The sequence below is a fragment of the Nomascus leucogenys genome, chromosome 12, assembly GCF_006542625.1.
Source record: "Nomascus leucogenys isolate Asia chromosome 12, Asia_NLE_v1, whole genome shotgun sequence".
Classification (NCBI taxonomy): domain Eukaryota; kingdom Metazoa; phylum Chordata; class Mammalia; order Primates; family Hylobatidae; genus Nomascus; species Nomascus leucogenys.
This window is the reverse complement of record NC_044392.1, coordinates 21,488,929-21,502,646: the sequence shown is the minus strand read 5'-3', so window position 1 is coordinate 21,502,646 and position 13,718 is coordinate 21,488,929. Positions and strand designations below refer to the sequence as shown.

General features: G+C 52.2%; 1 protein-coding gene across 1 annotated transcript in view; it reads left to right on the top strand.

Annotated features, from left to right (window-relative positions):
- Nucleotides 1-2,576: 2,576 nt before the first annotated feature.
- Nucleotides 2,577-13,718, top strand: part of LHX4 (LIM homeobox 4) — a 48,189-nt gene continuing 37,047 nt past the window's right edge. Inside the window, exon 1 of the mRNA XM_030823918.1 lies at nt 2,577-2,861. Within this exon, the coding sequence (XP_030679778.1) occupies nt 2,786-2,861 (76 nt within the window). The 5' untranslated portion in view covers nt 2,577-2,785. The remainder of the gene's footprint in view (nt 2,862-13,718) is intronic.

The window sequence follows — 13,718 nt, the reverse complement described above, 5'->3', positions numbered from 1 at the left end:
CTAAGACTTCATAATATTCCATTTTACTTAGTTTAATAATTTACTGTAACTTATTTACTATCCCCTATTGTTGGATATTTAGGTTTTCCCTTTTAAAAACCTTATAAACATCCTTGTAACTACATTTTTATAAACATTCTTGATTATTTTCTTTGGATAAATTTCTAGAGATTGGGTCAAATCCATCACATTTGTAGCCAAAACGTCCTGAGAAGACATTTCCCCTCTTTGCAATCCCCACCAGGAAATTGTTTTCTAATTTCCCCACAGCCTAACCAACAATGAGTATTATCATTGCCCTTACATTTGACTAAGACTTTTACATATTTATAATCCTATGCTATTGCATTGTGCTTTTAAAAAAATTAGTATTTCACAAGCATCCCCATGTTATTGGGTTTCATAATTGGTTTCCATGATTCTATAACATACTACCAATTGAATCTACTTCCCTAAGCCACTGTTCTTTTGTTGGCTATTTAGGTTATTTTTCTCCAAAACATAATACTGTAATAAACATTTTCACGCATGAAACTTTTATAAAAAAGTCTAGATTTCCGTGGAATAGACACTCAAAAGTACTACATAAACTAAAGGGTATGAAAAATTTATGAGTTTGATACCTATTGCCGAATTTCTTTCCAAACGGATGTTAAGAGTTTATAAGCACCCAGCAGTATTGGTGAGAGTGTCCAAGCCCCTTCGCCAGTCCTGAACTCTAGGATGCCTCTCCCCCGCGTCGGTCATCTCACAAGCAGAAAAAGGTGTGCACGTGTTGTTTTGTCTTGCGTGTTTTTCACTGCAAATGAGGCTGGCGTTTCCCCGTGTTTGCTTACTAGTTATATTTCTATAGAACACATTTTGGTAAACACTAAAAATGTCACTGGGTTGCTTTTTTCTTCTTGTGTATATTGTCTCGCGCACGGGAGTCACCTCGCAGGTAAACAAGGGAAGAGATGATGCCAGCCCAGTACCAGGACACACACAAGTCACTGTGACCTCATTGGAGACAAATTCTAAGCAGCGCAGACAACCAGGCCATTCTCCCCCGCCCCATGCTCCGCCCTTAAAGGTGAGCAGGTGTCCCTTGTTTGGAGATGACGCCAGGGGAAACAGGGAAGGTTCTGGAAGGCTGGGGAGGGCACACAGTCCCCCTTCCCGCCTAAGCTGAACCGCACTAGGCTGGAAGGACGCGTCTGTCTGCATTTCTGAAGGAAATGCCGTGGGGGCTGGGGGCAGGAGAGCGGCTGGGTCTTGGGGCAGACGGGGTGGGCTTCCCGCGCCTGCAGCCCGGAGGCGTCGAGCGCCTGATGGAGCGTCAGAGGAGACCTCGTCCCAGCGTTGGGCCTTCTGTTGTATTTCTGCCAGAAACTCGCGTTGAGGAGAATTTGTTTTAAGCGTCTCTCTACCTGTCCATGCATCTCGTAAATACAGTAAGCATCCCAAGCCCTTTCGCTGGTTAGCCCCGGCGTCCGTGTGCTCACTGCCGCCCTGCACCCACGAGGTCGCGGATGGTTCAAAGCACCCGCGGTGGCAGCCGGAGAGGCAGAGCGGGCTGTGGGGACCTAAGACAGGGCCGAGCTGGACGACTGGTGGCAGGGCGGCCGGGGAGGCCCCGCCGCCGGGAGGTTTGGGCCCCCTGCCCTGCGGCGCTGGAGGCAACCGCGGACTCCGGCTGCAGGCCGCGGTCTGCGCGGACGCGCGCGGGCGGCCTGCGTCCCGCCACCTCCGCGCACAGCCCCTGGCCGCCTTCCCCAGCCCGGGCCGCCGCCGCCGCCGCCGCCCGCCGCGTGACTCGCGCGTTCCGGGCCGAGTACGGGCTGTCCCTTGGCCCAGCCTCAGCCAGACGCGGGGGAGAGAGAGCAGGGGCTGGGAAGTGCCGGCAGGAAAGGAATTGGCCAGGGGAGAAGAGGAGGAGGAAGATGGATGGAGTCATCGGTTACGGAGCGCGCTCCGTCCGGTGGAGCGAAGCCGGGGACCGAGAGCGCGCAAGGCGAAGACACAGCGACGGGCCCCAGCCTCCGGACCGCCTGCCCCGCTCGGCCCCGGCTCCGCCCCGCCCCTGGGTCCGAACCGAGGAGTGAGGAGGACACGAGCCGCGCGGGCTTGGAACCCACGAAAACCCGCAAACCCAGGACGCCGCCGTCTCCGACCACCTGCTGCCGCGGCGGGCCATCCGCAGAATTTATACCCAGGGCGCGAGCCCGCCACGGCTGGGCGGAGGCGGGGGGTTGGGGGTGCCGGCCTGCGAGGCCCCGCCCCGCTCCCTGCCGCCCCGCCCCCCTGCGCCCCGCAGGCCTCACTCGGGGCGCCGGGACCCCCACTCCCGCCGGGGTCGGCTGCCCGCCGCCGGGTGGGGGATGTGCCGAAGGGCGGGCCTCCCTGCGGAAGGCGACGTCACGGCCTCTCCTGCAGTGTGAATGAATCAAAACGCCCGGGTGACCGCGGCCTCCCGGGCGGCCGGCACGCGAAGGGTGGAGGGGGAGGGGGAAGAAGCGGGCGGGGGAGGGAGGAGAGGAAAAAAGCCAGAGCTGCAGCAACAGCGTCTCAACCTGGGATGTGCACCAACCCCGGAGAGCGAGATCAAAGGGACTGGAAACAGACTGGGGACTGGCGGGGGGAGGGGGCCGGCCAGCCTGTGGAGTCCTCCCAGAGAAGCGGAGGGCCCGGCTTCCACCGTGACTCCAGCGGCCTGCTTGGGGTTTTAATTATTATTTTGAAATTTCTGAATCGAGCTAGAGCGAGAGATCTCCGTAGACTGCGACTCGCTGGCTCTCGCTCCGAGATGATGCAGAGTGCGACTGTCCCCGCGGAAGGGGCTGTCAAGGGGCTCCCGGAGATGCTAGGTGTGCCGATGCAACGTAAGACACCCCCCTTTCTCGCTGATTTAATTCTAACAAGACAGCTAGCAGCCTCAGTCACTGCGGGGCGGGCCGGACGCCGCTCGGGGGCCGGGAGGGGCTGGCGGTCGGGGAGCAGAGGCAGTCACAGGGCAGGGGCACTGGCCAGAGTGCGTTTGAGGGGGCCAGGCTCTTGGCTGTTTGGGGCCGAATGTGAACGCCTCCTGGATCATGCTTGAGGCGAGCCGAGTACCGAACCCCGCATCTCCAGCCCAGGGCTTTTCTTGGAACGCTGGAGAAAGTGCTGTTTGGGGACACCCAGGGGTACGAGCTGTAGGCCAGGCCTGAGGGCGAGGGTGGTCCCCACAAATCTTTCGCCGACGTGACGGTCAGCGCTTGCAGGACCGCTAGTGCAACTTCACCCCAGCTGGCGGGAAGTTTCGGAGAGCGCGTCTCTCGCCCCTGGGGCTGGCGGCGGAGAAGCCCCGGCCACACTCTTAGTCCCTGCGGCCCGCGCCCCGGGCGTGCGTGCCGGGTGAGTCCCCCGCCGCTACTGCCCGCGGCGCCCGCCGCGTGCGCCGCCGGAAACTGACTGCTCCTTGTGAGGGAATCTGCTCGCTGCATTCCAGCTAGCCTAGGAATGCAGGGGAGGGAGAAGCGCCCGCAAGTTGTGAATTCCGGGTTCTGCCTTTGCGCACGCGAGGGCAGGTGCTCAGGGTGGCTCGGGTTTGGAGGGGTAGAGACCGGGGTATGTGGGCGCTTTGCTAGCCTGCCCGCCCGCTTTCTTCCCGCGCCCGAAATTAGCGAGACAGCGGGAGCTCGCGGCGTGTTTATCCCCAAGTCTCTCTCTGTGTGTATGGGTGTGCGCGCGCAGAGATTTTCCCGGAGGGAATCCGTCTCTGTCCTTCATTCCTGAGCGAGAGTCCCCGAGAGGGAATCTGTGCAGAGGCCAGAACAGGTGCCCAGTCGTCGCGCGCGCGCGCGCGCCGGCAGAGTCCTGCCCCGGTGGCTCGCACGCTCATCAGGGCGCCCCGGGCGCCCTGGAGAGACCAAGGAGTCCTTCGCTCCGCTTGCCAAGGGGTTGTACTTCGGCCTGCGACTTCTTTAGTGGTGCGGTAGCTACATCTTCGGGGTTTTCTTTAAGTAAGGGCCGGCTCACCCAGAGATGGTGACTACCTACAAACTAGGGCGCACAAGCGCGCCCTCCTGCGCCTCGGGTCTCCATGGCAGGGTTTCTGTCCGGCGATCCCTCGGAGGGCAGGCGTACCGTGGGCTTCCCTGGGAAGTTTTTGAGAAGGGACTAGAAAAGAATAGCTTCATCCAAGCCTATTTAGATTGTTTCTTGGGTGTATTCTACAGTTATTCTTTGCGTGTTTTTGTGTCAACTGCTGGCAAACAGTTCCACGTCCGTGTTGAGCTTTCGGGAGTTTACCGCTAAGATGTTTCCACAGAAGGCACTGGAGATTCACTGCTCCCCACACCCCGCACACAGGCAGGGACAGAGTGGGTTCTCAGCCCCTGCAAAAATGGAAACAGAAACCCTGCAAAGGTGCACCGAATCCTTAAGCTGCTTGTAACTCTGCGCGAGTGAGGAGCGTGCATGAGTGGGGGAAGGGTGTGTGTGTGTTACTAGTGTCCTTGGTACCCAGTACGTCTGTGCTCTCATGGCGGTGGTCCGTCTGTTGACCTGTCTGTTGGGACCCCAATGAAGGACGATGGTCTCCGCTCTGACGGCCTTGCTTGTGATGAGTGACACTCTGATTGTCTCACTTTTTGCTTCCCTTGTTCAGAGACAACTTTGATGTTCGACGTCAGGGAGTCGCTTTGCTAAAATGCCCAGAACTCACCTTCAGAGCTACAGTTTGCCAAGGTTGAGTCTAGGTTCACACTGTGGAAAACTTGAGGTGTACAAAGGAACTTCCACCCCCCGCCCCAGGGTGGCCCAGGGAGGCAATGTCTAATCTAGAGGGGGTGGTCAGTCCTCCCTTTGTCCGGGTTTTGTGACCTTGGTTGGAGGAGGCATCGGCCAAAATTGAGGGGCCCATTCCTTGAAGACTTCCGGATCCAGCTTTTATTTCCTCTTGGAATGTGAATGGATTGTACCCTCCCTTGCAGCACATCTGGCCGCTGGCTGTTAGGCTGTTGGTGTTGGGACCGCGGGATAGGTCCCCATCACCCACATATACACAACTATTAGCTTTCTTGGGACTGGGCCCAGTGGCCTAAAAAGGGGGGAAGCTCGAGGGGTTGTGGGGCACACCCTTGGGCCTTCCGGGACAGTAGGCTCTTAAACCCTAGGGGAGGGGAGACAAAAGAAGCGCTCTCCCACAGAGGTCCCTCTAGTCGCCAACTAGAAGGGTTTCCCCCTCAACACAGACATGTTCGCCTCTTCATCACACGGAGTCACCACGAATGGAGCACTTGGGGACGCAGGTCTAGGTGTCCCCAAGCTCGGTGCCTCTAGTGCCCTCCCCTCTAGGGGCATTTTAGAAGAAGTGATTTAAATCCAGCTTATTTCGGCGGCAGCTGGACTATTCTTTTGCTTATTTGGGGATGGGTGAGGGGCATACCCTTTAGGAAAACATTTCCAAATGATGTAATAATTTCTCTCTCATCGCTGGTCTTGCTCCAGACTTGGCGTCTTCCTCGCCACTCTGTCCCGGCCTCCCGCCTCCGCAGGCTCCCGTGCGGACTAGCAGTTCGCGCCGTAGCCCTCCTGGTTTTTTACCGCGCCTTGGTCGCGCGGCCCCCGGTGCGGGTCTCGTCGCTCCGACGGCCCTACAGCTGTCCCTACGGCCCGCACCGACAGCTCGTCCCCGCCACCTCCCTCTGGGCTGTAGGGACGTCGAGATCCGAATCCTCACAGCGCCTGACCCGGGGCCGTGTTGGGTGCGAGTATGGCGAGAGCCTTCCGAGCCGCCTCCAAAACTCTCTCCCCGGACCTCAGCAGTCCCTCCACGCGTCGGGGCCCTGCTGGCCCGCCCTGCCCTCTGAGGAGACGCGGAAAAGCGCGGGGCATATAGGAAGGTGGGGCGTTTTATCCGCCTTAGTTTTGACCCATCTGCCATGTAGTCTCCGCAGGCACCGAGGGAAAGGACGACGGAAGCTCGCGGCCCGGATCGCTGGCGGGAGAGAGGGCAGCCCGCACGGGAGAAGGAGGAGCCCCGCGGGGTCTCGGCTGGGGGTGGTAATTGGAATGCAGGCCTGGGGGTCTCTGTCCCCTTCCTTGTCTCCTAAAATTCTTCCGGCAAGCTCTGGCGAACCCCGAAGCTGTAGGAAAAAGGTATTTTATTTTGTGTTTGGTAGGGTCGTGGTGAAGAACTTCCCTGGGACTTCCCCTCCTGGGGCTCCTCCGGGGTGCGTGGGGTAAATGTCCCAGCGCACGTCGAGTTGCAGATCCGAGTCTCCGGGGTTGTTGACCGTCCTTCTTGCAGGACATTTCTTAAGGGGGTGAGATGGATTCACTGTCCAAGACAGGAGTTGGCTCAAACGCTGGTGCTGTTCGCTCATCTTTCCATTCCTGCCTTGTGTCTCCTTGTGCGAGAAACAGACACACACACAAATTATATACATATGTAATAGGTTGAGATTCTATCATATTCCGAACGTTCCGATATAGCAGCTGTAGGCACCATAGACCTCCCTCCCTGCGTCGCAAGAATATTCTCAGGCAGGAGACAGTTTTTACAGATGAGGTCAGCTGTCCCCGCCGGCCGGTTCGGGCCTGATGGGTTGGGGGTTCCGATGTCCTAACTGCTAGGATCCCGTTCCAGCCCCTGGCCAGAGCTGCGCACCATATAGAAGGGAGTTTGGAGAAACCCGGGTGAGCGCGGCAGCGCCCCGCTTGGGACAGCGGATGGCTCAGGACTCCTCCTTTCCAGGGCCTTGTTATCTGAGAGGGCCGTGAGCACGGAGGGAAGCTTGGAAAGCCGCTGTTCCAGTGCGCTCGGCAGGCGGAATTAACTGTTAAAGCCGGACACGGAGCACGCAGGTGCAGCAGGTGAGGGGCAAAGGTCTGCACTGAGCGGTCCGCAGTGTCCCGTGAAATCGTAAAGTCGGGACTGAGAGGAAGCAGGACCTAACTCAAGTTTATTTCCTCGCTTGGCCGAGGTCCGGGCTCGCGGAAAACCAGAGCTAGGCGGGGCTACGCAGGGCTGAGCAGGAGTGGCGTCCTAGGGTCTGGGAGCGCGACCCACATGACCTCCCTGCGACCGGGGCAGGGCTCCTCCGCCCCGCGGGCAGATGCCGGCCTGGGTGGCCCGGGCAACAGACGATGAATTCTTTAAATGAGCGTGTGCTCATTTGTGGGCGGCGCACAATCCTGGGCGCTCGCCCGGGAATCCCGGGCGTGCTCTGGCTTTTGGGGGGCTCGCCGGTGGAGGTAGATGTGGACAGGGCGGCCGGCCCTTCGCGGTAGCCGGCTTTGCGCTTACTGCGTCCCGCAGCCGTGGGTAAAGGTCGTAGCCCAGAAGGGGGCAAGGGAGGGACCCCCTCTCTCTCCCCCGTGCACTGCAATAGGAGTTCCTGCGCCTTGGCCCTTGCGGTCCATCCGCCCAGAGGTTCGCGCCCGTTTTCGGAGCTTATTATCTCAGGTAGCCCGGAGGTCCGACTGAGCTGGAATTAGCCAGGCCTGGGACCCCTTTGCTGCCGTTTAGAGTGGTGGCAGGGACTTTTCCAGCAAGGATAGGCGCGGCAGGCGCGAGTGCGGACGGCGCGCCTATTAGGAGGAGGCCGCGTGGAAACCTCTCTTCCTCTCCAGGCCCATTTCGTTCCAAGCATTTGGAAGGACAAAATTAAACCCCAACCCCGGCGGCTGGAGTCTAATGTGACTGTTTAACCCTGGGAAAGCGATGCTCCAATTTTCGAAGGGGTTCCTCCTCCTCGGAGCGGGGAGGCCGCCGGTGGGTCTGCCCGGCCCGCGCGTTCTGCGGGTGTTCGAGCCTCGGCTCCCCACTCGGTTCCGCAGCTTAGTGGACCTTGACGAGCGCTGGAAACGTGTCAGGCTCCAGAGAGACAGAGTCTCTACCTAGGCGGCTGAGGATGTCAATTAAAATAGACCAGGGGAGGGAGTTGGTGGCACTGTGCGCCGCCGGGGAAGGCGAGGTGGCGCGGGCCACCGGGTGCACCCACCGCACGAGAGGCCGCGGCTGGACTGGGACCGAGCGCATCCCTGTGTCTCAGGGGGTTTGCTTTGTGCAGGATGGGACCTTATTATTATTTTTAGACAGTGGGACAAATATGTCTTTTAAAGGGATCTGAAGGGTGAAACTAATGAAAAGAAGGAAATGAATTACTAGAAAAGCCGTGGAGGGATAAAACCGGGAGCAGCAGGAAGTTGAAGGAAGGACGACCGAAGCTAGGTGTATCTGCACCTGCCTCTTGACACGCCAAAAACAAAGGGGGGTTAAGGCAAGAATGTAGACTAAATGCTGTGAGGATTAGGGTAACGCGAGCCCTCAAGACATCTCGGAGACCGCCTACAGGGCTGCAAATACTCGATTTAAAAATCGAGTGCTCCTAGAGGTGGGATGGGGGTGGGAGAGCCGAGAAACCAGCAAAGCAATTTCTTTCCGTTGAGTAGACAAAAACTCGGGCCACAGGGGCATCTTGTATTTTGAACAGTGACCCGATGACCCCGCTGGCCAGGTGTAGACAGCCTCAAGTCCTAAATGTTTGCATTGTCCTAACTTCCCAGTTGCCTCGGATTTTAATGCCCTTTCACTCTGCGTTACAGTCAATTAGTGATTACTTAGCACCCGCATTAGCAGACTGAAGGCAGAGACCCCAGTGCTGGGAGGAGAGGGAGGAGCAGGGGGAAGGAGGATGGGGCTTGCAGTCCTGCAGGGGTGGAAAATTAGTTAACAGGAATTAACTGTTCTATTACCTTGTTATGAAATCTGCTTTGAGCTTCTTGTTTTGGGCAGGAATGGTGGGTATTTAGTGGATTTCTCTGGCTGGGAAACTTGTGTCCTCTTCCTATTGAAGAGTTGTGGATGGGGGGAGGGTAGGTGGAATCGGATAAAGGGACCGGGACCTTGTGCCTTTTCTTTCAATGAAGGAAATTTTTCAAGAATAGAGCTGAGAAGCTTTGGAACGCATAGGGACTTGGAACCAGTTTAGCTGAAGAGAGGACAAAAAGAGTAGTATTACCCACTTTGAGAAACCCAGGGTTGGAGACAGACTGAAGCAGCAGTTTGCTGTGGCAGCACCAAATACATGACTGCATCGACGGCTGAATTTGGAGAGAGGGCTGGCTGGGGCGCCGTTGAGGGGGTTTTACTTTTGTAACAATGTTTTGCCTTTCTCCCTTCCTGGAATGAGTGTTAACAACGCCCGTAACCGAGATGTGGGCAAATAGGGTCCGCTGCTTTTAGTAAAATTCCATCGCGGTCTGGTGGCTTGAATTTCTCTTTCTCTCTCCCTCCTTCTCCTCTCCCACTTCCCCCAACTTCTTCTGTCTATCCCTTCCTTCCTTTGCAAAATCTTTGCAGGGAGAAACATGGGATTGTGCAGGAATTCACGGCACAGGGGTTTTACTCGGCGGGGCGGCGGGAGGTGGGGGTGGGGGGGACGCGGAGCGGTCGTGTGTCCAGCAGGCTGCACCGTGGTGGATCCATCTCTCTAGGCGCCCTGGGAGGGAAGCACAGGTGCTGGGTATAGGACAGAAGCCGCCCTGGACCTGGGCTCTTATTGTTTGTGGTGGGAAGAAATCAACTAAAATTAGATGCCACTGTGAGGTTTTACCTTATTTAGTCCTCAATTTTATAGGATCCCTGATCAAAATGGAGCACAAATCAACCATTTTGAGGCATTGCTTTTCGGGGTAGGTGGACAGGTTGGGTTTAATTGGTGAAAATGAAATGGGTTCTCCCTTGGAAAATGTTTGGGGTTAACTGTATGAGCGGCTGACTGGAAAGTCGTCTTGGGAGGTGAGTCCTACCTCCTGCTGTAATTTTGGTGGATTTCTTTTCTCAGATCTCCCCACCCTGTTCCCTCTGTCAGTCTGGGTCTAGCCACAGATGTTTTACTGCAGTACCTCACCCCCACATGTCTTTAAAGTATAATTTGCTTTAATTATGATGTTAGGGGGTTAAGGGATTGGTTCTGGGAATAGTTTAATAGAGACAAAACTTGCAGCCAAATTAATTGAAAGTTTCTTGCTATGAGGGAAAGATTGCCAAACATATGGAATACTGTTACAGAGTGAGACATTAGAAAAATACATTGTAGAGATTTAGCAATGATTAAATGTGAAAATGGAGTGGAAATAGATATGTCTACAACATTTCCATATATGAACATGGGTTTGTTTAATGTAATTTTCTGTTTTATTTTCAATTACTGAGATATTTGATATCCTACTGAAGAATACTAATTACATGACAATATATCACCTAGGAGATAATCCCTGCAAATACATATTTACATTGTGTATTTCATTTGTTACTCAACTCCTTATGTTAAAATATCCAAATTACAGCCTTAAAATGATAACATCGAAATTATCTCCAGTTTACTTTTGAATTTGCTCTTTTATTGAAGAGGTTATTATTTTTGACTAAGCTGAAAAAGAACAAAGGAGATTTTCAAAGGCACCCCAAACCACCAAATAAAGCAAACAGTAAAAGTGGGAAGGATTCCGGAAAGCAAGTGAAGGGAAAGGACGACTTCAGGTGTGATCATTTCTGATGTGAGAAGGATTTTCTGACTTTTTTTCTGGTTGCTAGTCATTTGTCAAGACAAACTAGAAAAAACTAGAAATTAGATAAAAAGACGTGAGTACACTGATGCATTTTAAAACATGTCAGTGGATATGATGATAGAGAATATGATTTACCTTCAATCCGATGCCAATTTTTAAAATTAGAATTTTTCCAATATTTTTGTGGCTGGCCCATCTCTCTCTGTTTAATGCTGCTGTCATCATGAACTACCTTGATGTTCAATGTGCCTTTTCTCTTTATGTTTTAAAGAATTAATGTTGGAATTTTGTGCTTTAGCTGTGTTATGTGATTATTACTAGGTTGTGAAAATCCCTTAAGAGGAATTTTATAAAAACATTTTGGAAAATTCTGTTATTGTCTCTTCAACATACGCTAATTTAGAATAAGTGAAAATATAAAAACGGGAACTATAAACTGTTCCACAAAAATGAATGTTCTTTAATGACAAAGAGCCAGGGTTGGGGGGCGGCACACACCATATTTGTCATGGAAAACTGAGTCGTGGGCCTTAGGTTTTCCCTGCGTGGGGATTGCATGGATGAATCAGGCCTTCCTCCTTTGGTCACAATTACCAGGTGATATAAAAGGGGAATTGTGACCAGAAAACACGATTTTATCATCAGGGGTGATGGTGGCTACTTTGAAATGGAAAGGTTTATTTTTGAAATATTTATCCAGTAATAGACCTCTTAGTTAATTTAATTTTAATGTAACTGTACCTCCGTTATAAATCTTTGACCTGGACATTTCAGAACTCAGGTATGTGTTCAGGCAGGTATGCCATAACTTGGTATATCCTGTGGTTTCACCTTGTTGATGCATTTTAGAATTAGTTATTACCAGACTAAATCAATGAGCCCCCCACTGACAGTATTTCCCAAGCCTGCCTTTAGAAAACCATCTTCCTTCTTTCTTACTCAGGGAACCTGAGGCAACAGAACAGCAATGTCTGCAATTTGTTGTTTTCTCTTCCTCACATGTGGGAAAGGAATGGAAAATTTCAAGAAAAACATTTGCGTAATATTTCAACTGCATATGTGATTCCTTAAAGCCCCATTTGGCGTCTCCTTTCAGTTAGTAGTCAGCAAAGAAACTTAACAAATAAATAAAATTAAACGTTTTTGGAAATATATACTGGCCAAATGTTATTTGAGACAGAGCTCAAAAAACTGCTTACTTCTGGAGGGAAATCGCCAGCAAAAAGGTTTTGGGCAAAAATCCCAGATGGAGGTGGCTTTGATTGAGCACAGGTGGAAGCCATCAGACCCAGAGTAAAAGAAGGTTTAGTCCTCATTCGGCTTCAAACTGTGTACCCATAGGGAAGCCCCTTATTCTCAGAACCTTTTAAACGTAGACAATGAATGTCCGCTTCACAGGGTGTCTGGGAGGAGGGAATGAGCTTGCCAATTTGAAAGTGCTTGACCAAGTTCGGAGTGCTGGTGGTCTTAAGGCACTCAGAGACTGGGATCACAGCTCCCATTTCACAGACACAGCCGCCCCTGGGAGAACTGCTGGCTGTCCCAAGAGGATGGCCACCCGAAGGGGAATATTGTGGGGTCTGCAAACAGGGAGACCCAGAAGTGGCTCTCGTGGACCCAGCTCCTTTTCTCGAAAGGAGCAAGAAAAACCTTGTCCTGAGCATTAGGCTGTCAAGTCAAAGCATGAAACAAAAAGAACACTTCATCCAAAAGGCAGTTAAAAAGCAAAGGCCTCACAGGAGGCACATCAAGCTGGCACATCAAAGTACAAATTTTACAAAATATTAATCTGGTCTCAGAGCATCATTAAATAAACATTATTCCCTTTTAAAATTGTTATAATAGAGATAAGGGCTTGCTATGTTGCCCAGACTGGTCTCGAACTTCTGGGTTCAAGTAATCCTCTCACCTTGGGCTCCCAAAGTGCTGGGATTACAGGTGTGAGCCACTGTGCCTGGCCTAAACATTCCTATCAGTACAAAGTAACTTAGTTTTAAAAATATTTAAGTAGCACATCAGCATTATGATTCCAAGGGAAAGATCTGAAATTCTGACTCCTTTCCCCAGAAATGTGCCTTTTCTTAAATATATTTTAGAAGTCATTATCAGATATGTTGGCTCTCATATTAGTCTCTTTAGTGGAATTTTTTTTCCTTTACCCTTTTGATCTTCCATGACAAAAGGGATAGAAAACACCATTTTTCAAATAATTAAAATCGATCAAACAAACACAAACCCTCCGTGAAATGTTTCATGGTGGCCCCTGGTTCCTTGAGAGCAGTTTCTTGGAAATGAAGAAACGTGAGTGGGGAATACAAATGCATGATATTTATTATCTCTCACCAGAGGGGTGTGGGCAGTTTGGTCTGCCACGGATCACATCAGACCTTTTGATCTCTTCCACTTCCCAGCTTTCAGAAACCACTAATGGAGGAATTTGGGGATTTAAAAATGGAATCCAGTTTCTGATGGGCCGCTGTGAAAAATAAGCCCAATGTGCCTCTGTGACAATGCTTCAGGTGTATTGAGGGCTGGCTATCATGTTGTGAGTTTTAAAAGCTTCCTCGATGAAGAAGGAGATTATGGCTACCGGGGAAGGGTCTGTAGCCATTTCTTATCAAGTAAGAAATAGTCTCTTTTCCTTTGGGCATTTAGATGTCTCTAGGAAAAAATTCTAGAAGCCCCAAACGTTAATTTGAACCCAATCTACCCTCACCTGGATACATTACAGCAACCGTGAAGTAAGATCAGGCAGTTGTGGCCTCAACCTCCTCATTTTTACCATCCACATGTTGGGGGAGACCAAGGTCTGGCAAATTTGTCCTCATTCTGCAGAGGAAAGAGTCTGCCAGATCCCTTTATTCCAGAGAGACTGAGCCCTTGTAATACTGCGTTGTCTGCTGTTCATACTCCAGGATCATGTTGATTAGAAAAGAGTGTGTGTCTTCGGAATGCCTTAGAATTAAGGGAGTGGAGGAGAGTTCTGAGTGTTTAGGAGGGGGTTGAGGGAGGGAAAAGGCATATTGGGAAATAATGAAGCATGAAGTAATTTTGATACACTTTAAATATAGACATGCATCTTGTTGGCAACTGGCTATGAGACAGTGAAGGAGAGAGCTAACCATTGGCCTTGGACAGTGGGACTATGAGGGCTCGGTGTTTTACATGCATATTAC